This window comes from Zeus faber (genome assembly GCF_960531495.2).
Source record: "Zeus faber genome assembly, chromosome: 12".
Lineage (NCBI taxonomy): Eukaryota > Metazoa > Chordata > Actinopteri > Zeiformes > Zeidae > Zeus > Zeus faber.
In genome coordinates this window covers 15428205-15454855 of record NC_137196.1, presented here as the reverse complement: position 1 = coordinate 15454855, position 26651 = coordinate 15428205, and the positions used below count along the sequence as shown (strand labels likewise).

General features: G+C 46.3%; 2 protein-coding genes across 2 annotated transcripts in view; one reads left to right on the top strand and one right to left on the bottom strand.

The window, feature by feature from the left end:
- Positions 1 to 367: 367 nt before the first annotated feature.
- Positions 368 to 2725, bottom strand: snai2 (snail family zinc finger 2). Its single transcript, XM_080011631.1, has 3 exons — positions 2537 to 2725; positions 1743 to 2267; positions 368 to 1288 (listed from the first exon to the last, which is right to left on the bottom strand). Exons 1-3 carry the CDS (start codon positions 2613 to 2615, stop codon positions 1107 to 1109), a joined length of 786 nt encoding a protein of 261 aa, XP_079867757.1. The 5' UTR covers positions 2616 to 2725; the 3' UTR covers positions 368 to 1106.
- Positions 2726 to 7225: 4500 nt separating this feature from the next.
- The window catches only part of sntg1 (syntrophin, gamma 1), a gene marked incomplete at its 3' end in the record, with an annotated part of 30430 nt that continues 11004 nt past the window's right edge, over positions 7226 to 26651 (top strand). The window contains exons 1-10 of the mRNA XM_080010301.1: positions 7226 to 7327; positions 17919 to 17973; positions 20036 to 20170; positions 21369 to 21425; positions 21632 to 21689; positions 21783 to 21826; positions 22277 to 22318; positions 22729 to 22831; positions 23338 to 23420; positions 25433 to 25563. Of these exons, the coding sequence (XP_079866427.1) occupies positions 17947 to 17973; positions 20036 to 20170; positions 21369 to 21425; positions 21632 to 21689; positions 21783 to 21826; positions 22277 to 22318; positions 22729 to 22831; positions 23338 to 23420; positions 25433 to 25563 (680 nt within the window). The 5' untranslated portion in view covers positions 7226 to 7327; positions 17919 to 17946. The remainder of the gene's footprint in view (positions 7328 to 17918; positions 17974 to 20035; positions 20171 to 21368; positions 21426 to 21631; positions 21690 to 21782; positions 21827 to 22276; positions 22319 to 22728; positions 22832 to 23337; positions 23421 to 25432; positions 25564 to 26651) is intronic.

Here is a 26651-nt window from a genome sequence, read left to right as displayed (position 1 = left end):
TAGATCAGAGAAGCAAAACACTTTTAAGATTGAAAGCCGCACTATTTCAGGCAAACGGGGAGGCTGCAGATCCTCAAAGAGTGTAGCGAGTGAGTGCAAATCAATATAACTAGTATGTGTTAAATTTCAAGTTTGTTTGATGTCTGGACAGGTTCACAGGGAGCAAGTTCAGTCTTGACTCAAGAGCTTACTCATTTTGCTGCTCATCTTTTAATTTCCACAACGTAAGGCCGTTCGGACTTGATTTAATATCACTCAGCGTTCTGGAGATTTCAGAGGGGAAAAAAAGAAATCATTAAATTACATTATTGAATTTGTCTGAATGTTGCAGGGCGCCGCTCCATCGAATGAAAGCAAATCAAGGATGTACAAAATGTCATGAAACTTTATTTCTTAAAGCATCATGGAAATATGAAAATATCAAAATCATTCATTCGCCATCACAGTTGTCACCGTAAAAACACAATGATCTCAGTCACACTTACATTCAATATATAAAAATATAAAAGCAAACCGTTGTTTAAAAATACATGTTTGCCAAGTAAAACTGAGGCACTAACAAAAAATGTATTGCTATTTTGTGTGCGAGAAAATAGTCTCTCAATCACGACAAGACGACAACATGTGCAAAAGTTATAATACTTTCACCTTAATAAAATAAAGTCTTTGCACTTGTTCCCTAAGTAATGGCTTCAATATCCCATCGTTACTGCTATCTGGGATGCACCATTCCATATCGTTTGTTCTTAATACCAAAAAAATGAATAGGATTCCATTATAACGAGAGACAGCCACCAAGGGACATCGCTAGACATGACAAAATTATATTGTGAAGGTATTGAACACGTTTCTAGACATGCAAAAAGTGCATGAATAGTACAGGTAGGTGGGACACACGGCATGACAATGCACAACACTGATTTGAATTTGTGGCAACACTGCTTGAAATGAGAATGAAAAGCACATGACAAGAGATATGTTTTACTCTGAAATGGAATACATCATCAGACGGAGGATATATGGAGCAAACCAACGCGATTCCCTGACAGTTCTCCAATAAGGCGGTGAAGAAGTATGAGGAGCTCCTGGCGGAGCAGTATCCCAGTTCAGTGTGCTACACAACAACCAGATTCCTCATGCTTGTGTAGAAGTGACATTCTGGAGAAGGTTTTGGAACAGTTCTTGCACTGGTATTTTTTCACATCCGAATGGGTCTGTAGGTGAGCCCTGAGATTGGACCTGTCCGCGAAAGCCCTATTGCAATGGGGGCAGGAAAATGGCTTCTCCCCTGTTGAGGAAGAATGGGCAGAGAAACATTCGGTCAATGATTGCACAGCGGATATGGATCACATGCAAGCACTGAGAGGATGTAACTGGGGAAAAAAAAAAAAAAAAAAGCCATGACCCAGCTGTGGGGCTGCTTCAGAGTGAGACAGTGGCCTGTATTATGTTGAATGGCATGCACATGATTTGGGGGGGGGGGAAACTTCTACAAAACAAAACCTAGAACATTACTGTTTGACACGTTATAGCTGTGCAGTAAAGAGAGGCGTTGATCCATGCTGCCCGTGCATTGTGCATAAGAGCTTGAGATAGTAGTGTAGTACATCTCATAAACGACATTAAAAGACAGCGGCATCCTAGAATACAGTTCCACAGAATTACAAACTACACAAAATGCTGTGACAAGACAACCACTCAACAGGTTCCTCCGAGATGGGGGGGGGGTGCCGTCTACTCACCAGTGTGCGTCCTGATGTGTCCCTGGAGCAGCCACGGCCTGGAGAAAGCTTTGCCGCATATTTTACACACGCAAGGCAAGGTGTGAGTCCTGATGTGCATTTTTAGGGCTCCGAGGCTGACATACTCCTTTTCGCAGTATTTGCAACTGAAGGACTTCCTCGACTGGGCGTCGCAGTGCAGCTGCTTGTGCTTGAGCAGTCCGGAGTAGGTGGAGTAGGACTTGGTGCACAGACCGCACTGGAACTTCTCAGCCTCCTCCGCCCCGTGGGGGTCCGACAGCTTGGCGAGTATCTGCTCGTCCTCGTCGCTCCTGGGGCTCTCGGAGCCGCTGTGGTCCTTGGAGGAGGTGTCGGACAGAGATGACGGGTATCCGGAGATGGGGGAGAGGTCGCTGGGCAGAGGGGAGCGCGGCAGGCTGGTGGTAGTCCATACTGTGATGGGGCTGTAGGCTCCCGGGCTCAGGAACTCCGGTTGGGGGATCACAGGCAACGGGAGGCCCTTGTAGATATATGGGGAGATAAATACTAAAAACAAAAAATGAAAAGAAAAAGAAAAAGAGAAACGGACACTAAATTAGTTCATTCGCTCATTGGTTCATTCTCTATATGACCTGGCTCCCAACGTCACAAAGTCAAATCTGAAAAGCCGAGAGAGCTGAATGCAAGTGCGCCTTGAACTTTTAACGGGCTGAAACTATAACAAAAGTCCGTGCATTAAACACAACTTCAGCGCGGGGAGCAACAAACGCGTCAAAAACGCAAAAAGTAGCACTGAATGAAAGTTCAAAACCTACCTGTGGGGCTCTCCAGCTCGCTGTAATTGGGCTTTTTGGTGGAGTTTATGTGTTTCTTGACGAGAAAGGAGCGTGGCATCTTGGAAATCCGATGTCAAACTTTCAGGGAACTTTTCTTTTCAAACGAGCGAGCCAGTGCGAGGACGGAGCTCTCTAGTGCGTAGTCCTGCGGAGCGTCATGGTGCTGAGTGCAGCGGACAGCGCGGTGCTCAGCCGTAAAGAGCAGTAAATAGTCCCAGATCAGGTGCAGGGGACGAACCGACTGACGACGTTTACGTATGACACACCCTCCGGCCAATCAGATCGCGTGTCTGCCAAAGGCTTTATGACGTATCTGCTTTGTGGGCGGGGCCACCGCCACCTTCCGTGGACGGACAGGTGTACGCGGTGTTGTGGTGGGCGCGCGCCGACGTCGGTCTTTGTGTCGCGTGGGCTCGTGGCAGTTTATCAACTGATGATTTATGACGATGTATAAGAATGACGTAAGATAATGGAACAGTGTGAAATTCAACAACGCATACTACTACTACCACCATTACTACTACTACTACTACTAACATTACTACTAATACTACTACTAATACTACTACTAATACTACTACCACCATTACTACTACCACCATTTCTACGACTACTACCACCATTACTACTAATACTACTACTACCATTACTACTAATACTACTACTACTACTACTACTACTACTACTAATGATATCACTACTACTACTACTACTACTACTACTACCACTACTGATACTACTGCTACTAATACTACTACTACTGCTACTGCTACTACTACTACTACTACTGCAATTACTACCGCTACTACTACTGCTATTGCTACTACTACTACTACTACTACTACTAGTACCACTACTACTACTACTACTACTACTACTACTACTACTACTACCAAGATTCAACATTCAACATTCAAGAGGTTTATTTGTCACATACATATATATATACGTTCATACATATACGCAGTGAAATGTCTTTGCAACGCACCTGGAGATTATGCACAATAGTTACTGCACAGAACACAATAGCAAACCTCATTCCTACCGATCAACTAACTGAACCTAAATGATTCCTAAAACGTAATGCAGTTAGTGAATAGAATAATACTATCACTACTACTACTACTACTACTACTACTACTCTCACCACTATTATTGGTACTGTGTTAGTGGTGTTAGTAGTAGTAGTAGCATTGGTAGTACTAAAACTATTGGTAGTAGTAGTAGCAGCAGTAGTAGTAGTACAGTAGTCGCAGGGGCAGTACCAATAGTAGTGGTCGTAGTAGTACTAGTCCCAGCAGTGGTAGTCGTGGTAGCGTAATCATAGGTGGCTTTGAGAGACAACATTAGATAAATAGCTTAATAACATTTTAACATAATTAAATTCATTTTACCAATATTGGATCTTGGTCTGGGGAATGTGTTCCCTCATCAGAGCCACGCTCAAACAGAGAACTGGAACAAGTCGCCTCCCGCTGCGCACATTGTTATTCTGATGCCTTGCCAAAGAATAGGCTTTCTAATGTAGTTGTGTATGCAGGATACTACACATTCCCTTGCCAATAATCCAATAAGCAATCCCTTCTTGGAATGTAAATCTAAGTGTCTACTGTCTATATCGTTGCCTCTCAAGGTCAGACCCAATAGCATAATTACATTTACCTCCGCTGCCGAAATGGGCAGGAAGAGTCAAACTGAGCAGTCTACGCCCCCTTGTGTTCAACGGCTGCGGGGTGGAGAGGTGCGGGGCCACGTCCAGCAACAGCAAAGACAAATTGAAAACATCGGCGGGGCTAATTGGGAATATTCCTGAAAGAAGCCCCCCGGTGCTGTTTGACGGGGGCTAGGTCGGCAGATATGAAAACTTCTAATGACCGAGAGAGGCGCTAAAGTTAATTGTTTAACCGCTTATCTTATCTGCCACGCATAATTGCGCGCCCCGGACGGCTTTCCCTTTTGTGTCCGGAGTTGTAATTCTAAAAAGGGGCGTAAGGGGGGAGGTTATCCGCTCACGACAGCCTACCGTCACGCGGGGCCGTACGATGCGCAGATAAGCGCGGGCGTGAGGCGTGACGAGCGGGCCGGGGGGATGGGGGAGACAACGGGGAGCGGCGCTTTATGGGCGACCGGGCGGCAGCCCTCGCCGACGGTAGTGCTTTGTAAATCGATGCGGCCTATCCGCCAAACCGGGTCAAAGCAAAACAGCCCCCGTGCAGAGCAACGTCGGAATGAGATTTGAAGTACTTTGCATGCAAATATAGAAAACTCTATTGTATTGAAGATGCCCCCACCCCCGCCGCCCCCCTCCCCCCTTTTTTTATCTTCCAATCTGTGTCACTGACAGTAACAAGGGGAACTGATAACTTGAGGAGCTGACTCAAATCATATTACATGTTATAAATAGTCCCTGCAGTTGTTTTAGACTAACTCATTACATAAATCTGGTATTGTACGGTGTGTGTGTGTGTGTGTGTGTGTGTGTGTGTGTGTGTGTGTGTGTGTGTGTGTGTGTGTGTGTGTGTGTGTGCGTGTGTGTGTGTGCGTGTGTGTAGTGTAAGGCGGGAGGGCATTAAAAGATAAGCGAAGATAACATCTCCTCAAACCTGCGGGTAATGTAATTTGTTTTTTTTGTTCAACAACGAAGTGCTAAATTCCATAGCGAGCCGTCTGCTTTTGGAGGTCAGATTAAAAGTAGGGCGCGCCGAGGTAAAATATTGGTGGGATCATCATTAGCGGAGCGACCGAGGTGTGTAATAGCGTTTGGAGGACTCCTTCGCCGAGACCCGACCCAAAAAACCTCAAAGCAATATTTGATCCATCAAGGGTAAATACATTAGCCGCGGTTTGATAACCACGGTTAAACCATTAGAAACAACTGAAGTGGGAGGCTTCCCACCCAAGGAAACATAAGGGATTGCTGTAATTTAGTGAAAGCGGTAGGTCACTGAGCACGCCCATAAACTATCTCTAAATCCATCTCCTCCCGGCGGATGAGGAGAGCCGCCCTGTTTATGAACGCCATGTGTACACGTGTAACAACAGCTATTTGTTGCCGGCATAAAGTAGAATTATTGATTGAGTGGTTAGGGTTAAACCTAACCCTTTCCTAACCCAACCCAAATATTGTATTGCCTTCTAGACATCAGCTGTAAATGAACGTCAGTGGGCCAGAGAAAGGTCCAAGTTCCATAAATAGGAATCTGAATGCGTTTTCCTTCTCCAACGGGCCCCACGTCTTTGACGTTAATCGTGGGTAGCGTTTCAATAGTCAGAACGCTCAACGTATTATGCGGGGAAGGAGCAATGTGTTGGCTGGCATGGTGACAGAATTGAAAATTAGATGCACTTGCCTGCGCCTAAACCTGAGCAGCTGCTCCTGCGAGGGCCTCTGGGAGGGATCCGGATACATCTGTACAATGTGTTGGTTAGTCGCCGCCGAGCCGCAAGACAAACTCAGCCGCGAATCTCGCTGCATTGAGTAAATTAAGCAATCATGGAGGCTCTAAAGAGGCAATCCATAAACTTGTCTGTGTTGCGTGGGATTACACTGCAAGTCCCAGAATTGCATTCTAAATGGCAAGGTTTTTTTTTTGCTGTTGTTGTTTTTTGTTTTTTCAGACATCCAGCTTTACCCTCATCTTCATGGACGGATGCTTGATTTTCTTTTATATTTTTGGCCATGGTTGAGGTGATGGTGACATTTTTTCCCCTCTCAGGCTGCTGTTCATTTTTTGAGAACGTTCATCCACATCGAGAGTTTGCTGACCGCAACCAGCTACACTGGTTTCACAGGTGCCGGGAGAGGCGGACCCCGCCGCCAACACGGAAACATCACAGAGGAGCACATGCCAGCCACGCAAATCAATTGATTAGCTGTTTCCTAAGAAGTGTCATCTGAAAAAAAGGATAAAATAATTAAAAAAATAAATAAATAAATAAATAAAAAATCTTAGGTATTACCACTTTAAATTATATTAAACGACATGCGTTTCTACACTGGTCCCTTTCACAGCATGGAAATATTGATTGGTTAAAAAAAACAAACAAATAAAAAACCCCCACTATACTCTTTTTAATGACTATTCCAACCGCAAACTGGTAAACTTGCAGGGACGGTTGCAGACGTCTGCACGAATACCGCAGTGCACATAAATATACTCTTATAATCTGCCTTAAAAGTAATTTATGCGTTTTACCATCGCCTAGGCAGCGCCGGTGACGCGGGGCAGAGCAGCCAGTCGCCTGCAACACGGCGAAAAGTAAATTCATATAATATTCACGAAGCCAGAGTTGTCCGCGTGTCCGCGCCGGGAAGTGCGCGGGGCGACGCGCGCGTCGGGGCGGCCGTGCGTGTGATTCGCGGCCGGTCGTGGCAGACGCGCGAGCCGGACTCCCTGCCGGGGATGCCGACCGAGAGGAGCTCCTTAAAAACAACAACAACAACAACAACAACAACAACAACAACAACAACAAAAAAGACAGCCCCCCCCCCCCTCTCCGCTGCCAAGGAAATATGGACAAAATATGGTCGACGTGAGTGCGGACCGTGCGTGTGTTCGTGCACGGTACAGTGCGGTGCGCCGGGACGCCGTGTGGGCGACGCTTCCACAAGGGAGACGTTGTGAATCTGCAGTGATGTTTTGCATAAATTGAATAAGGGGGGGGAAGAAAAAAACCAAAAAAAAAAACACCCGTCTCGTTCTGAGGATTAATATCGGAGATCCGAGGAGATCCAGAAAACAACATCGCCACCTGTTTCCTGAAAACCAGGTAAGACTCCGACCCTCCAGCCCCGAACGCCTATAAAATGCATGTGGTGAATAATAATTGTCTTATGATAATAAAATAGAAACGTCTGTATTTACGATGTACTTTTTTTTTTTTTTTTTTCCCCCTGGTCGTCCAATTTGCATTCGCACCGCGCTTCGGGGTGTATATGTACCAATAACCTATAATGATCCGCGGAAAAGAAGCACCTCACCGCTTGTTACGGGGACGTTTGTGAGTGCTCTTGCGGTCGAAGACGTCTATGTGCGATTTTCAATTAAAATGTGGGATTGCAAACACACGCACAGTGCCTCGGTGCTGGAATAAAGGCATATACACACCCGCAGTTCCCCAGCCAGTGCCTTGTCGGACCCTCTTTTCATTTCGTCCGTGCTGATATTCAGCAATGTGGAAGTGAAGCGGCGGCACTGCCAAAAAACGACAGCGTCTCTCATAAATAGGCTATCATGAATCCTAAACGTCATGTCTTGGCTGAGGACCGACGATAGCCTCCTCGATCGGGCGCGCCTCTCGTTACTCAGTCCCCCTGCAGCTTCGTGGAGGGAGAGCATCGGCAAGGCAAGAACGTCCAGCTATGGCAACCTGAGGACCAGGACTGTTTCAGTGCAACGCAAGGGGCTTTGCACAAGCCTCGCTGGGTTCCCGAGGGGGTCCCATATAGATTGCAATGGGTTGTATCAACTGGGCGTGGGCTTCCATGTGTAAATGTTTCCTACGCTGAGTTCAAAATGGCACTTTTCAAGAAAACATCCATTCATTGCGTTCGCTCCTCGCCGTGCCACTTCCATATTCGTGGCGGGGTCCGCCTTTGCCGGCAAGAATGAAGGCACGTGCAAGGAGTGAAAAGGCGGCTCCCCCCACCCCCGCGTAGCTAGTTTAGGTCAGTGCTGTCGAAATGGACGAAAACATTGACCAAAAAAAAAAAAAGAAAAGAAGAGGGGGGCACCCTCGGATTCTTAAACCATCCCCGCCCCCTCCAGTCAACACGAAAAAAAGGGCAGATCGGCGACCAGAAGAAGGCACACTCTCGAAAAAGAAAAGAAAGCGACTGTGCCGGAGCAACGACGAGGGGTTGCGACCTTATGGATTTCGACTTCGAGGTATACGCTTTGGGTTCAGCTTCCCTTCAGATCGCCCCGAACAGATTGTTCTGCAGCCGGCTCCTCGGCCTTTATTATAATTGTTGTTGTTATTGTGGGCAAACTAGTGGTCGCAGACTCCGCCGAGACAATCTCTATTTATATTGTGCGAAGGAAATTGAGCTGAGCTGAGCTGATCCATTTGGCGGTCATAGGTCAGCGGCAATCCTTTTGATGCACTGGAGGGCTCCTTTCTACCAAATGAAAGACTTTGACGTGCCACTGACAATTTTATACCCAGAGCACACACTCCCCCCTCCCTCCCTCCCTCCCTCCCCCCCCCCCCCCCCCCCCCCCTTTTACCCCATTTATCCTTTATCCTAAATCAAAGTATCGCTTGCATCACAGGAGCCTTGTCAGAAAGTCCAGCCCGAGTTAAACGGTGGTCGCCCCGTCGGGCGGGGGGGAACCGACCGCGAACCTGGAAAATAAACAGTCTGAGACCAAAGAAAGCAGATGGGATGGGACGCCTGCAGATGATTCCATTTTTTTGTCTTTTGCTTTTGTATCGATCACAACCGTACCACTATCGGGGGTCGGATAAAAAAAAACAAAAACGCTGACTGAGTGGTTTCCCTGAAATAAATGCAATTGGGATGTGTTATCCCCGGGCGTACTTTGAAACAAACGTACACATTTACATCAATTATTTATGTTAACACATTCAATGCGCTCATACGCTCTCTCTCTCTATCGCTCACTCTCTCTCTCTCTCTCTCTCTCTCCCTCTCTCTCTCTCTCTCTCTCTCGGTTGCCCAGGAGCCCAATTTATGGAGCCATAATGAATATTCCCTCTCATCACTTATCGCTCCACTTCAACGTCGCGCTGTACTTAACGTTACGCTCTTTTTATGTGTGTCTTTCAGTAAGCGCCGCTGACCACAGGAGGAAGTAACGCGCCCGCGCTAATGCTCGCTACTCCTCGAGAACGGCCGCATAAAAAGCACTCTGTGTGCACAAGCTACCGTCGCGCCGATTGACGGGGCCAACCCAAAAAAACGCCGGACACGCCGGAATACACAACAAATATAAGTGCTTTTTCCGATGCGTTTGAAGGAAAGCGTGCGTAAAGAGACGCCGGAGGGAAAAGAAGCGTCAGGAATAGAGAGAGATTTCCCCCCGGCTTGCTTTTCAACCGAAGAGCATTCCAGATGTTCGGGACGCCTCAATAAAACGCGGCGGAGGGGACGAGGCGAGGGTTTCATCGCCGTTTGATGGCCCAGTAACCGCACTCGTGAAAGAGACGGCGGTGCCGCCGCGTAGAGAGCGGGGAAGGTGTCGTCTTCTACCGAGTCGCCGCCGCGGGGAAAAAAGGAAACCGTTTGCCGCCTGGCGGAGAGGACGCTGACGTCTGATCGAGCATACACACACCGGGCGAGCACACACACACACACACACACACACACACACACACACACACACACACACACACACACACATACTAATAGCGGGGGAAGACAAAACGAGGCAACACTCATTTATATGCCCGTTATACCTATCTAATTTGGAGTTTCAAGACCGCAAAGCCCACCGTGGCAGCCGGGGGAAAAAAAAAAAAAAAGAACGGAACAAGCCGAACAGCAGCTTAGCACGGGAGTGTAAGAAAAGGCAACGACGAACGAGCGCGGCGATAAGGATCGGCATCTTCTTCCAACACCGGATTCCTATCTAGGTTTTTTCGCAGCATTTCCCGGATGCGGCGCGGCGTCCCAAGCGGCCCGGGCCGGGCAATTTCAGGTCACGTCTGGTCAATGCGGGTGGCGTGTCGGTGAGCGCGGCCACGCCGAAAAATCGACGGCGGGAGCCGATTTTCACTTCATGGTCAATGGGGTTTGATGGTGCTGAATGTCAGATTGCCCTTTTACACTGTAAACTCTATTGTGTGCGCCTCTGCAATCCATGCCTTCATTGAATGGGAATAGCTTCCGGTGTTTTTTTGTGTACAGTGTAAAATGTTTTGTATTATTGTGTATCATGAAAGTGTCTGTTCACTTCAAAGAGGAATTAGCACGCTTGCGAAATCACAACTTATATCGCTTCAAACGGGAGTATTTTGAGATTTTCCCGTTTCGCTTCGTCACTGGAAATAACAGAGTAATTATTAAGGAGGGCAAGCTCCTGCTTTTGTCCTTTAAATATTCGTATTTGGTTATGCGATGTGATTTCATGGCTTGCCCCAGACTTTTAGACATTTAAAATGCCACCTCCGTTCTTTGCGTACGCGAGATGAGCAGATTGTCTCCCCTGACGGTGCAGCTCCACATAATACCCGTTTACCCTTTGCAGCAAAAAATGTTTTTTTTTTTTCTGTATTCTATGCAAAGCAAGGTGCCGTTTCCGAGTGGCAAAAATATTCCGGAATTATGCCGATGAGGTCTGGTCGGTTTCACTGCCAAAAACATGTGAGTTGCATTTTATACCGTTGTGCCTTTTGCCATTTTCCTTTGTCAAAATCAATTAGAAAAGGCATATTTTAACATATAGATTGTTTAGTCACCGCACGTTCTTTCGCTCAGCTTTATTAAGACAATCGTGTACGATATTATGCTTCACTTACCCCGTCCGCCTCCCTATCGGCTCCAGACCGAGACGTCAAACCGAAATGAAATAAATAGACTGATTCCAATTAGGCGCCCGTTGGAGGAAAAATAACAAAATACGATGTAGGTGCTTTGGGGTTGACCTCTGAATAATCCTTCAAAGCGGCTTAAACAGGTCGGGCCTATAATAATCGCCACGGCGCATGAACGTAAGCCCCCGTCCACCTCTCCGGTGATAATAACCGAACCGGCTCGGGAAACAACGCTCCTGGGAACGGTCGCCTGGTGACCGCAAGTGCTCATTTGCCAGAACCCGTCCGTCACCGTGGGGGAAAAGGTCAGGAGCTCGCGCCGTAAATTGCGTCCATCACTAATTTACTCCTCTGCCTCTCTCTGATAACTAGATCCAGTGTGGAGAGCAGCACTGGCACCGGGTCCCGGTTATTGACTCTGTGGGGGGAGGGGGGGGGGGGGCTTTTACACAATGCCCTACTTCCTGCTTTTTATTTAATGTTTTTGGAACTCTTTAATAATAAAGCGGAATGTGCTTTTTCCCTCTCTTTTTTTCCCCTAACTCGCAGCCCGTCGACGAGTTAGATCAATGGCTCGCACCAAGGCAGACGCAGGCGGCACTTGTGGAAGACTACGAAATTACAGCTTATTAGTCGGAGGACGTCCTCAGTAAAGCCGAGTTCTGAGCAAACAGTCGCCTCCTGAGATCGGCCCCAGCCGACGAGCCGCTAAGATCAAGTGTTCCGCTTGATTATTCTGTCTTGCAAATTGCCAGGTGAAGGAGCCCAGCGGCCCCGCGGAAGCATAAACATCGCTTTTAAAATTGAAACCGTGACAACGAGTAGATGGGGGGGGGGCAAGTAAATTGCGAACAGTAGAGGAGGGCATGTCAGCCTGCAGCTGTAAAGATGGGGAACCGGGAGTTTGTTATGTTTTTCTTTTGTTTGGGAAGGCCCCCGAGAAAAATTCCATCAGCGGTTGAATCAATAATTACAATACCGTCGGCCTTTTTTTTTTTTTTTTTGACTAAAAGCCGCACTTCACTCCCCTGTGTTTCGGGCGACGGAGCTGATTCACCGCTCTTCTATAGCACGGCGTGAGGCGCGAGACGTCTCCCTTTTAGAGCGGTAGAACAGCGCTCGCCGCACCGGGTGGCTCCGCCCGCCACGGCAGAGCGGGCCCGCCCGTCCGTCACGCCGTCGCCCCACGCCGGACCGAGAGAGGGGACGGGCCGATCTCCGGCGCGCCCGCTCACTCCTTCCTCGCGCGGAGATTCACGTGGGCTTGTGGGAACGCGTGCAGGAGGGGAGGAGGGAGAAACGCCGCTTCACTCTCTCTTTTCGAAATACATGGCTAGTGACGAGGTTTGGGGGGGCAGTTTTTTCTTTTCTCCCCCCCCCCCATTTGGAGATTGCCCTGTCACCCGTCAGGCAGAGTTTGGCCCTCCGTGTAACCTATAGGGTGCTTGGGGGGGGGGGGGAGATCAATATAGAGGAGATTGTGAGTCTATTTCTGGCGGCTGAAATAGCCTCTTGCACCTGCATCTCACCCTCATCTAAAACCATCGCGCCGTCTAATTATCACCTTTCTAATAGTCGCCGGCTTTTCTTGACTTTTTTATATTATTTGGACCTGTTTTGTTTTGTTAATTCCCTTCCCATCCCTCCAAAGCGGGACGCGAAGGCGGCACCGCTACAAATGTCATTGTGACTAATCTCACCACATACTCAGAAGTCATTGATTTATGCATGATTATTTTGCTTGAAATGCATATAAGTATCTCCGAGAACGGCGACGCGCGCCGTGGCAACAAATGCCGCTGAGTCTTGACAAAAAGGCGGCATCCAGCCGACAAAACAAACCAACAAGTATAATTTCTCAAGGGTGTTCTCTTGGAACACAACAAAGCACTCTGCAAGTGTCACTTGCGCTTGGCACACAAAAAAACCCACAAGAAAATGGAAGAATATATGTTAATTGCCTTTTGGCTTTTCCTTACATAAAAAAAAAATCTATCCACAGTTTTTTTCCCCCAACAATTGCATTTGATAAGTCCTTAATCATCGAGCTGAGCTGTATGAAATGTGCGCTGCCTGATTGCGTTCTGATTCAGTTTTTCCCTTTTATGATGCGTGAACACTTCTTATGGAACCAAATCACGCTGACATCACAGCTGATGTTTTTTTGTTGGTTTACATGAGCCGTAGCCAAGAGCACTTGCTTCACATTTGTCAGTTATTCAAATGCAAAACTCCTCTGTTCCTAAATAACATGTTCCTTGTTATTCCATTGTTCTAGAATTGCCTCAACTAAGATCTTCAGTAATAATATGTATAATAATAATGTGTTGTTTATAGTCTGTACTATATAGTTAATAATGTATAGTATGTAGTATATAGTGCATAGTGTGTAGTGTATAGTATATAGTGTATAGTGCAAACAATATAGTTAATAGTGTATAGTATGTATAGTATATAGTGTATAGTGTCTAGTATATTGTTTATAGTATATAGCATATTGTATATGGTATAAAGTAAAGAGTACATAGTTTATGGTGTATAGTGTTTAGTATATTGTTTATAGTGTATAGTATATGGGGTATAGTATATGGTATATAGTACATAGCATAGTGTACAATCTATTGCATATAGTATATAGTGTATAGTATATGGTATATATTATATAGTGTATAGTATATTATATAATATGGTGTATAGTATATGGTATATAGTATATAGTATATAGTATATGGTATATAGTATATAGTATAATGTATAGCGTATAGTATATGGTATAAATTATATAGTATAGTATATAGTGTATAGTATATAGTATATAGTGTATACTATACACTATACTATATACTATACACTATACTATATACTACTATATACCATATACGAAACACTGTATAGTATATGGTATATAGTATATAGTATAGTTTATAGTGTATTGTATATGGTATATAATATATTGGGTATAGTATATTGTATATAGTATATAGTGTATAGTATATGGTATATAGTTTATAGAATAAAGTATATAGTGTAATATATGGTACATAATACCTCTTGAATCTTGAATCTTGAATAGTATAGTATATAGTGTATAGTGCATAGCAGGGTTTCCCCAAGTATGGTGGCCGTGAAGGTCCTGCAGATGGGCTGCGAGAGGTAATTTACAACAAATGGATAAAAAGTTTTTACTTTGCAATTTTGTAATCAACTTTGCAATTACCATAAAATATTTATGATTAAATATTAACACTTAAAAAGGTAATCAGAACTAATGAAACAAAGCCATGGGATTTAAATTACGTGTTATTCTTCATTCTGAATCTGACCTATTTTGGATCCTGATCGTGTCTTATATCTCGGGGAATCAAGATTGACGGAATACCTTCGGGTGGTTTGGGGCCGCAGAAGATTTTCAGATTTCAAATTTGGCTGCGGCATCCTTAGGTTTGGGAATGGCTGCTTGTGTATAGCACAAGACCAATATCCATGACTGTGACATCGACCATCGCCACAATGGGGGCACGTGCGTTGATGGGGTCAACAGCTTCACGTGTCTGTGTCCGGAGGGCTACAACGACGCCACCTGCTTGTCCCAGGTGGACGAGTGCGACAGCAAGCCGTGTATTCGCGGCCACCGCCGCGATCTCATGTATATGGTAGTCTATAGTCAAGTCAAGTTTATTCATATAGCCCTTAATCGCAATACAGTCTCACAAGGATCCATTTCACAGAGAAGTCAACAACATCCCACGGTCTGAACCCTCATCCGGGCAAGAAAAAACTCCCATAAAACCCTTTGGGGAAAAAAGGAAGAAACCTTGAGAAGGGGCCACCGACGGAGAGGTCCCCCTCTCAGGACGACCAGGCTGCAGTGGATGCCGAGTGGGCAACATGAATAAAATAATACGACATATCATAGGTTATTGTTTTCTATACTAAATAATGGATGACTGAGGAGTTTCTTCTTTTCTCTTTCAGCTCTTTTCCAGTTGATCGCAGCAGCGCTTCCTCTCCTCTCTCCCTCGCTCCTCTTTCTAATGGATCCCACCTTTTACCCAAATTTAGGATTATAATAAAACCTAAAACCCCAACCTGGATTAAGAGGCGGTCGAGCGCACCACTCAGAGACTGTCAGGAGTTTAAAAGCAAAAATCTCTTCCATGCCCGGGCGGAGTAAATCCTACCTACTTCCCCCCTAAAACCAGACCCCCCCCCCCCCCCGGACCGCCATGATCTGGGAAGGCCTCCGATGGCCTGATGTCTCCCAATCCCTCCCTCACATAGTTCTCATAATTCAAGTGGGAGCCCTTCGTTTGTATCCTGCGTCCTCCATACTCTTTCTTTTTTCTTCTTTTAAAGAGCGTCAAGAGGCAATCATGGCTGATTGCAGCTGAGTGCAACTGGTTTATGTAAACTAGGTATGTTGTTCACGTCTTGTCTGGAAGTGTGTGTGTGTGTGTGTGTGTGCTTGTGTGTTGGTGTGTGTGTGTGTGTGTGTGTGTGTGTGTGTGTGTGTGTGCGCGCGCTTATGTATTTGTGTGGCTAAATGATTATTATGTGTGTGTGTGTGTCACAAAATTATTATAATGCGTGTGCATGTGTTTTGCAAAATGATATGATGCGTGTGTGCGTGCGTGTGTGTGTGTGTGTCGCTAAATTATTATTATGCGTGTGTGTGTGTGTCGCTAAATTATTATTATGAGGTTCAATTATTGTCATGAAGCTGTGACGGCGTTAACTTCATATACAACTTTGCTCCTTTTTGCTCCTTGTTTTTGCTTGCTTCATGTTCTTGTTTCATGGACGCCACATTAAGAATATTTGGAACACACACACACACACACACTCTTTCCGCTCTCTATCGCTCTTTTACGCTCTCATGGTAATTTATTCTTAAGGTTGCTTTATTTTTGCCAGGATCATCTAATATAGATATAGAATTTATATATCCAATACCAAAAATAAGAAGGGCCATATCGTAACATCTCAGATATTAAAGAGGACCTATTTAAAGGGGACCTATTATGAAAAACTCACTTTTTCAGTGCTTGTGCACATACATTAGGATCTCTGATGGGCCTACTAACACACAAACTGTGAAATAAGACAACCCAGTCGTTTTTTTGTGAGCTCTCTGTTTCAGAAAATATATCCTGAAACACCCCATTCAGATTTGCAGCCCTTTCTGATGTCATTTAGGGCTTCGGTAGAATTAGAACCGCCCCCCATCTGAGTAACTCAACCCACGGCTGGGGAATGAAAAGCGCCGCTGGGAACTGCTCTGTTGTTGGCTTCACAGACCAGCGCACATCTTCAAAGAAAGGAATTAATACCAACTGTCTGTGAAGAAACTGCAGACCATGGAAAGGAAGCACAGTGGTACTTTGACTTACGAGTTTAATTTGTTCCGTGACAGAGCTCGTAATTCAATCTGCTCGTATAGCAAATCAATTTTCCCCATGGAAATGAATTGAAATGCCATTAATCGGTTTTTTATATTACGTGTTTTTAAATAAGAAAAATGTATATGTGTTTATAAATAACAAATATTGTATAAAAATACAATTAAACATAATAAAAGAGAATGTAAAGAAATAAACTGTTTTTATAAAGTGCATTTACCTTGGAGATCAGACGACTCCGACTAACGGAAGATGCTGGTGGAGCTGGAGGGTGGAGGAGATAGACGGAGGAGGTTGGAGGAGTTTGTTTCGTTTCGTGCTTTTTCGGTCGCTTTCGTTTGTTGCTACACTTTATCGCTGAACTTAATTGCTACAATTTATTTATTTATTTATTTTCACTTCACTTTCACTTAACTTAAAAAAATTCGCCAATTCCATCACACGCACACCTCGCTCATGTTTTTCTATGGTTTCATGCTTTAATTCAATCGCCATCATCCGCTTCTTCTTCTCAAGCACTTAAAGCCGATGCTTCCACGCTCAGGTAACCACGTGAAGTGAAGGAGTGAGACGCGGGATGCTGGCCGCATTCGCTCGCCACGCCAACTAGCGGCGGCACCTGAAGCTCGCTCCTCGCAACTCACATTTTTGCGCGCAAATCAATACAGAAAATAGACGGAACGACGGCTTGTCACCCGGAAAACGTATATGTTAGTGCACTCGTAAATCAAGGTACCACTGTATTTTAAAGATAATTTTGCTTCTTTCTTAAAAAAAACCCAAAAGGATGCGGTCGACAGACTAGACTGTTTTTCCAAACAAAACCAATAAAAATAGTGTTTTTATTGAAGGTGTATTTATTTTATTTATTGCCATTTATTTCATTTTATTTTCCGACGTTTACTTAAAACCAAACCTCAACTAATAAGGTGAAACGAGTGGAAGTTACCGTGTAAATACAACGGAACCCGGAAGTAAAGTAAAGGTTATAGAGGCATGTTAGAATGGCTCTAATGCTTAATCTGGGTGGTATTTTCAGCAACAAACTCCCCAAAAACATGTTTTGGTGCCATCAGACACCTATAATAACCTGATGAAAAGGAGTATAATAGGTCCCCTTTAATGGAAAAAAATGGAATATATGGTCAGTATAAAATAATTTTCAAAAACTGTTATAAAACATCGAAAAATAAATGGTTCAATGAACTTTGCATGGGAGAAATAATAGAAAGATAAAAAATAAAATAAAAAAAGTAGGTCACAGTGACCTTCTGAACCAGTCTCCAAAGGGCGGGGCCAGTTGGTTTTCCGCGCACAATCCACTGACACTGGATGAATGGCGACTGTTCAAAGTTGAATTTCATGACTTTATATACGTGTGTTTTTATCAGTTATACCTTCATTCTTTTTACTCTGTCATTCTCACGTGTGCTTTTGTTTTTATTCCATGTTATTCCGTCCAGGGCAGTTTCCCTCACTGCACAGTAGCACATGGATTTCAAGACTTCAAATGAAGAGGTGGGTACTCACCACACTTGTCCCCACTTGTCACCGTTTTTGACGAAATAATGGTTTTGACAATAGTAGCGTCGCCTCGCCACACCATTTCACCAGCCGGCCCGTGTCGCGTTTCGGGGTTTTTAGCGGTAGGCAGTCAAGTTGTTGAGCTGTTTATCGGTTTGCTGTTCGCTAATAAGTTGTCGAGCTCTTGACGCTGAAAGGCGAGCGTACGCAGCTCAAGAGCGTCCTCGTTTTCATATCCGTCGGAATCGTCGCCCTCTGATTGGACAAAGATAATCGAACTATGAAGGAATGTCTGTCCGTCTGTCCGTCTGCCTGTCTGTATGAATGTCCTTTGATTATCTCGACAACCTTTCATCCGATCTGCTTCACACTTGGCGGGTCTATCGCTGGGGACCCAAGGACGCGCGACACGTGGAATATGAATAAACTTTCAATAAACGGCGCCCAGCGTTCCAGCGGGAGGAGGGGGCGCTTCAGGGCTCTGCGGCGGAGTCACAAAGAGCGTGTTTCCCCGGTGTATGACTAACCGGCGGATTTCATCTTACATTGTGGAACACAGGACTGAGCCATTGACAATTTGTTAAACTGTGGCATTATAATGTCTTGGAAAGTCTTACATTTTGAACGTGTTAGTCATGATAATAATAATAATAATAATAATAAAAATAGAGGCGATTAGAAAGGGAGGTCAATGGTGAAGCATGAAACAGGGTCAGCGATGAGGCCAATTACGAGTGCGAGCGTGACCCGCCCGATGTACGGCGGTGGCATTACTGCCCTCGTTCCGCCCGGATAACACACACGTACACACACACACACACACACACACACACACACACACACACACACACACACACACACACACACACACACACACACACCACACACCACACACCCACAGACGTGTGCATGAAGCACACACTCTCTCTTCGCCCCCTTTTTTTACTTTGATGTGATGACACACAGACACTAACACGCACACACACACACACACACACACACACACACACACACACACACACACACACACACACACACACACAAATGAAGTCGGTTTCTTCCAAATAAGGTGAATTGACGTTGGTCGATGCGATGTTAGTCGTGGATCGATCCGGCGGAAGGAGCCTCTCATTTCGTCTCTCCTTTTGGATGAATCGGGAGCTTCAGGCCTCGCTCTCCCCTCTGAGCGTTTTTGAAAGAGCGGCGCCCGGTTAAGCGATGACTAACGGTCGCCGGGGTGACGGGGACGCCGACATTGGAGCAACTCTCCATCAGTAATCTTGTCAGGTGAAGGTGCTTCTTTTATTTAGACCTCTCCCTGCGTCTGCAAGGACAGGACGGGCATCGCAATTAGCCGGCGAAAGAAAAGACCCCGCGGAATGCAAATGCCCGGGCATTAGCATTTTTCTAAGGGGTCGGCGGATGCATACATTACTCGCACCTCGCGGACAACTGATCATTTCAAGTGTTTCTCCAGACGCTGTGTTTTAACTCACGGTTTGTTCCGATGAGACGGAAGGAGATTCGTGTAATTACAAAATTATTCGGTGTGAAAAATATGATGGGGAGGGTTTTGGCGACAAATTGACGACGTTGTCCGTTCTTTGGTCGACTTTTTTTTATCCTTGGGACCAATGTTTTGACGCGGGCCGACGCCTCGCCGCTCGCCAATTATTGTGTCATTTGTACGCAGAGGAAGAAACACACGGCAGCTGATGCCGGGGCATTTGTTTGCTTCGCGATTTCATTGCGTAAGCAAGTATCACTAAATATGTTTTATGACGTTGCTTATCTTCCCGTGTCTTTGACAGATCTCTCGCCACGGGCGTTTCCATTAACGCAAAAAGAAAAACAAAACGAGCAAACAAAAACAAATCAATAAATAAATAATAAAAAGCCGCAGACATCGCCGCCGAGGGCCGTGCCTTGGCTTTCACCCTCACCTGAAGTGCATTTTTCGACAACGTTACGCCTCGCAAGCCCCGTTAATGACGCGGCGGCGGAGAGGGGTGGGGGCGACCGGTGACCTCCATCGTTTCTGATTCCCCCCTCGCAGACAAAGACCGGGGTTTACTTGCTGCAAGAAGGTAATGAGGAGCCATTCAACATCCGACTGCACTTGGCCAAAGACATTCTGACCATTCAGGAGCAAGACGTCATCTGCGTGTCCGGAGACCCTTTCTACTCCAGCGTACGTACCCTCCACCCCATTAGCCCCGGGAGGAGCCCCTCCCCGACGCTCGGGATTTCGATTGAAATTAAAATCAACAGGGCGTAAATTAAGATGACGGTGCAAACATATTGATGATATACCGAACGCCCTTGTGTTGTGGCATATTTACTGCAGATCTATTACTCATGATTCAGGCCCGCTATTAAACACTGTTTGTTTTTTCACCCGGGAACACGGAATGTGGTGTAATGGCTTTAGCAATAATTTGTCTGCCCACTAGACCTCCACACCTACCCCCACATACACACACACACACACACACACACACACATACAAATTCTTCTGCAAAAACCCTACGTAGACTTGCAAGATTGGAATGCACGATACAGTATGTCCAATTTCACATTCATAAAAGTAAATAGTTAAATAGAACAGGTCACTCTGTTACTTTTTTTTTTTTTTTTACACTACTTTGCGGACGCTTTGTAGCCGCCGAGCGTGCCGCTCCGCCAGACGTACCAGTTATAAAACGAAACATACTAGTTATAAATTCATTTCAAATTAATATCCCATCTCAATGTTTTCCTTTATTTAGTAAGTAGCCGTGTAATAAGCCGTGGTCATGTACAGCCAGCCGGTCCTTATCGTAAAAAATAACCCCTCCTCAGAGTGACCTGATCCCCCTGTCGGGGATTAATTTGCTCTTCCTCCTAAATCTTTATGAAGCATTCATCCGCTGCCTGCGCCATCCAAACTTTTTTTTCATTCTGGCGGCGACTCGGCGGCGACTCGGCGGCTCCGAAGCCGACCCCTTATTCGCGTCTTAGTGGACGTGTTTTTTTTTGTTTTTTTTTGCGTGCCGGACGGCGACACGCGATCCGCTTCGCTCTCAGCTGGCAAAGTGCAGAGCAACACTCACGGCCCCCCCCAAAAAAGTAAAAAAACACACGCCACGCTTTCAGTTGAAGTGACCTACTTTCCCTTTCACTGTGGTCAACACAACGGCTGTTTGACGCGCGCAAACAGCCGTTTTGTGAGTCGACGCTCATCGGCGGAGCTGTGATGGGGCCGGATCGCGAAAGATTGAATAATGACTTGAAAACTGTGTGGAGGGTGGAAACCCTGCAGTGCTCTGGTTTCTTCACCTCAGGCTCATTCGATGAAATCGTGCGGGCGCGTCCGTGATGAAATGATTTGCTCTAATATTCTCCAACAGGAGAGAACGGTGACAATCAGGAGGCAAACAATCGGAGGTTTCGGCCTGAGCATCAAGGTATTTTTTATTTTATTTTTTTTAAGTTCAGTTTGGGTCACGTGGATTTAGTCTTGTGAGTCAATGTCATCCCAAATGCTTGTTGATCTCTTTTGTCGCAAAGCTTTTAATAGTGACAGCCGGAGTTTTTTTCAGATGGAAAAAAACAAAAAACAAAAAGCAGAGATGGTGTCTTCCGTGAACTCCATTCTCCTCCATTTGTTTAGGGAGGAGCGGAGCATAAAATCCCGGTGGTGATATCCAAAATATCGAAAGAGCAGAAAGGTACGAATCTCCGTCCCGGTTTCCCCTCGTCGCTTTTCCTCGCCGCCGCCGTTACCGTTGCTTGAGGCTGATCCTTTTTTCCCCTCCTTCCAGCCGAACTCTCCGGGCTCCTCTTCATCGGCGACGGCATCCTTCAGGTGAGCCCGGAATGCCGCGCGGGATTGCTGTTTACACACCTCATACCGCCCTGTGAGAGCGATGCATATCTTTAATATTTTATGAGCCATATGTCAACAAAATCCTGTTGAAACACTCGGCACTTCCGCCGGTAAATGTCAAATTCCTCGCTCCTCTTTATTCGCCCGGCGTGGCCGCGGGGAAATTAAATAAATAAATTGAAACGGCATTATCTGGTCTCCGCCCGCGCGGCGCCGCAGTCTGCGGACGATAACGTTTGCAACGTGCGGTTCCAGCGATCCGCAGGCGCTCTGAATGTCACCGGATTTGTATTTTTTTTTTTTATAGCGCAGTAGACGGTTTTCACGGCGCGCTTTGTTGATCATCATTCTTAAAGACGCGAAATAACAATGTTGGCGTGCTGGGGGATGATGTTGTTTGGAGTAACCGCGTCACTGTTTGTTTCCTAGATAAATGGGATAAATGTCAGGAGCTATCGCCATGAGGAAGTGGTAAGCTGTCAACACTTACCTCACAATGAAAGGAGCTCTCGCAGCACCTTATCTCATTTCACTTTCTGATGGGGGGAGGGGGAGAGACGGAAACCGAAAAAAAAATGGACTTTTCAGTTTCATCTCTGATTTCTCCCCATGCCTTTTTTTTTTTTTTTTTTTAACGTAACAGTGCCAAAAAATGTGCACGGAGCCTAACTCCCGAGTCTCCACAGAGCCCTTATCTGGGATTACAATTGTTGGCTGCGAAGGAGGGCATCATGCCATAGCCTCTAATATTACTGTGTGTGTGTGTGTGTGTGTGTGTGTGTGTGTGTGTGTGTGTGTGTGTGTGTGTGTGTGTGCGTCTGTGTGTCTGTGCGTGCGTGTGCGCACGCGCGGGCTTGTTTTTTTTTCCCTACACACTCCAGGTCCAAGTTTTGAGAAACGCCGGCGAAGAGGTGACACTCACCGTCTCCTTCCTGAAGAAGACTCCGGCCTTTCTCAAATTGCCCCTCTGCGAAGATTGCACGTGTAAGAATGTGTCGAGGAGCCGGGGGAAAAAAGCACACGGTGTTCGGACGCTTTGTCGCGCGCGCGCGCGCCCCGTCGCTCAGGAGAAATAACCGCCGTATTCGGTATAATCGGTGTGATTATCGCCTCACGTTCCTGTCGATGCTGGCGTGACCTTAAGCTGCGACTGGTCACAGTCACGTCGGGGAGAGACGCACGTCGGTATTTGGCGGGCGCCCGAGCGCGGGCTGTAGATTGGCTGTTGACCCTGAAAAATGAGGGGGAAAAACCCTGACGCTCGGGCTCCCGAACAAAAGAGAGAAGGAACAGAGCGAGAAAACAAAGGGACGTGTGATTTACCAGGTGCCGCCGGATCCACCTGCCTTCACATTGTTTTGCTGCGCTGGTATTCGGGTGCAGCGGGAGGGCGTGTGGTTTGACACACGGTGGCCGCGGTTTAGAAAACACTATCATCGCCTTTTAACATTTATTAGTGATTTTTATTTTTTTTGTTTGTTTTGCGACAGGTGTTCCCAGCGACCAGAGCAGCGGGACATCCTCCCCTCTGTGCGACAGCGGCCTCCATTTAAACTACCATCCCACCAACACGGTATGTGTCTTTGTCCCCTTTATTTACAGGATCGACCGTTTGAAATGGCAAGGTTTGAAAATCTTGGAAAAATCATTTTTTTTGTGAAAAGGTCTGTTTGGGGGTTTTGTTTTTTTTATATTCTTTTTTTTTTTTGCGTGAAACCTCTTCTGCTGATGTGTTTGCAACCACAATGAGTAGAACCACCAGGAAAAAGAGCCTGAGGGTGAGAACTGCATGACAATGACAGTACTACAAAAATACTCAAAATTAGAAACGAATTAAAATATATCAATTATTTCATGTCTAGTTTTTCCTCTGTACAGAATATATATATATATATATATTTTTTTTTATGGTAAATTATCAAAAGGGAACCGGGATAAGCCGTGAAATATCGAACCACAAAATTACAATCATGGATTTAATTCCTTGTTATCGAGGTGCATTTTGATTGTTTTGTTTTGTTTTTGATGACTTTTGGATGATGAGATATACACTTGGTCAATTTGGCCCGGGAGCATTTCTGATATTCCTGCCAGTTGAACATAAGCAGAACACTGGTTGGCCTGGGGGCCAAATGTGGCCCGATGTAGGTTGGCCCTTTGAACAAAACACTCAGGGGCGAATTCACAAAGGTATTGCGCGGCTTTTGTGGCCACTACACTGGCACAAATAACACAAAACCCAAGCGTCTAATTCACGAATCACCCGCAAACTGTGAAATACACCGCTGACTGTGCTGCCACGCAAACAGTGTCTCAGTGCACCGCTGCTATTTGCACATATTTAAATTAGCTATTACGCATGAATTTGGTGCAAAATTGTGCCCTTTCTATGCAAATGAGCCTCCTTGCAAAAAGCGTCCAATTCACAAACCCCAGCGCTAATAGCCACACGCAGTTAGAGTGAAATTATTACCGTCTGCAGAGAGCTGGCGGGACCTGCGCGAGACAAAAAAAAAAAAAAGGCAACAAACAAAAGGCTCCGCAGTGCGATGGTCTGCAGAGAGCTGGTGCAACTGAAGCGCATTAATAAGGGGTGTCACGCTCAGACTTTCCATTGATCTGTCAATTCTATTTTGGCGTTATTATTATTATAATTGTCATTACTGTATCTGCATCTGTGGGTAGTGGAACGGGCAGCAGTCCGTGGCGGTTTTCAAAACGCTCTCCAAAAGCAACTTGTGGAAACTTTGAATAATTGATCGGGTAATAAATAATAAAACAACTTAAAGTTATAGGTTGGTACAGGTCCCCAACCACCCCCCCAGAAAATATCCATAATTTTAAAATGCCCCCCCGTCAGGATCCGGCACAAGCACCGGTGCGGCCGCTCCAAGGACTTCCTCACCATGTTACATTTTCATTAAACGGTAAATCAAAATAACTACTGTCCGACAGTTGTTTCAACTTCTATATTTATTTAAGACTGATAATTAGTAAAACAGGCGAGTGCAGAGCAGTGGCTTAAATACGTACTGACCCTCCAATGAAGACCCCCCTCCACCCCAACCGACACACATTATTGGCTTTGCATCGTGGATAATTGCGATCAGACGCAAAAGAAACAAATTGCCCTCAGCAGCAAGACTTCATCACTTTTTCCAAATCGACGCGCAATTTTGCGCCGCTATTAGGGAACGCGATCCACTCCTTGTGAACTCGCCCCTCAATTTCCAACAGCAAAAATCACCGACACTGCCCTGGTAGCCGGTTGAGAATCTGTCCCCCAGCGTCGATGAATATTTCCTGATTTAAAAACCTCCACGAGGTTTCTAGAACTGTCCTTTTAGTAACTATGCAATACAGGCAAACAAAAAAAGAAAAAGAAAAAGAAAAGTTGTTTCTATGCAACTGTTTCCATCCGCTGATTACGCCGCCGCTCGCATCTATCTTTATCTTCTCCGAGCAGCGAGTTGGCCTGCGCTCGCTTTTGTAATGGGGGGGTCCGCACGTGACCTGTCAGCGCGCGCGCACGCCTGTGTGTCTGTGCGCGTGTGTGAGCAGTGTGTCCTCGTGCGCTCTCCCCAGGACACGCTGTCGTGCTCGTCCTGGCCCACGTCCCCGGGGCTCCGCTGGGAGAAGAGATGGGTGGACCTGCGCCTCATTCCGCTGCTCCACTCGCGTCTGTCACAGCACGTCCCCGGCTCTGACGTCTGCAGGTGGGGAGGATTTAAAAAAAACGTTTTAAATCTTTTTTTGGGAGGTCATCTACTGGGTCACAGTGTGGCTCTGGGGCATGGCATAGCACGGACACTTCTGGTGAAGGTGCAAAGAGCCCCCTACGCTCGCGGGCGGAGCGGAACATAGCGCTCGGCAGCTGGTGGGAGTCTCTGCACTTCCCGACCGGAAAGAGAACAAGCTCAAATCACAACAAGCTTCTGAAATCGTTCGTGCACGTGTTTTTGGGGTGAGGTGGGATGACTCTGGGTCACGGAAGTCCTGGGTCCGTTTTTTTTTGCTCCCAGCTCTTTCCACTCACTAGTTGGACCTTTGCGATGAAATCCACACGGTCGACTCAAAACCCGAGAGTGGAGTTTTCACTTCCCGGACTGGACTCCGGTGGATTTTCCGCCTCCGTATTTTGGCGCCTACCAAATGACCGCAAACTACCAAACCGAAAGCCTTCCCAAAGTGGGTCCATGGCCTCGGTGACACTCGATGTGTCATTGGCCGTCCAGCAACGGCTGGCTGCATTAGCTTTACCGCCTCCTCAAGACCATCGTGATCCTCGTGTCCTCAGGATAGTGCATGAACGTGCGTCCGCGCCACGTCACCAAAGCGCGACCCCGTCGGCCGCTGGGACACGCACGCCGGGAAGGCCGTGGAGGGGTTTTCTCACGCGTACGGTCGGCCGGACCGCGTGCATCCACCCGTTTTCCCCCCGACCCTTCGTGAGCATTCTTCAGCCCTCACATGGCGGGGGGAAGGGTCCACGTGGTGATGATGACTTCATTGAGGTGAAGCCACACGATGCCCCGCGCGCCCGGCGCTGTTTATTCAGTGGGAATTGGAGGTGTGAACGCGGAGAGCGGGCGCTCCACTCACAAGGGGCTGTCACTGTGGAAATGGGTTGCGATCTGAGCGTGGGGATGACACGGGTCACAGCGAAGCATTTTTGCAGCGTACGCAGTCAGATAGATGTGTGTATAGGTGTTATTTCTTATCTCATTAGAATTTGTACCTCGTTAGAATTTTTTTACCGTTTTGTGACTGCAAGTTTTTTTTTAACGCCTGAATTTCCCTCCGG

What these genes read in the sequence shown, in the direction of transcription:
- snai2 (XM_080011631.1), bottom strand. Translation starts at nt 2,615, where the DNA reads ATGCCACGCTCCTTTCTCGTCAAGAAACACATAAACTCCACCAAAAAG. An exon ending in CGAGCTGGAGAGCCCCACAG is followed by an intron (nt 2,268 to 2,536) that starts GTAGGTTTTGAA and finishes TTTTGTTTTTAG; the next exon opens with TATTTATCTCCCCATATATC. An exon ending in ACACATCAGGACGCACACTG is followed by an intron (nt 1,289 to 1,742) that starts GTGAGTAGACGG and finishes CTTCCTCAACAG; the next exon opens with GGGAGAAGCCATTTTCCTGC.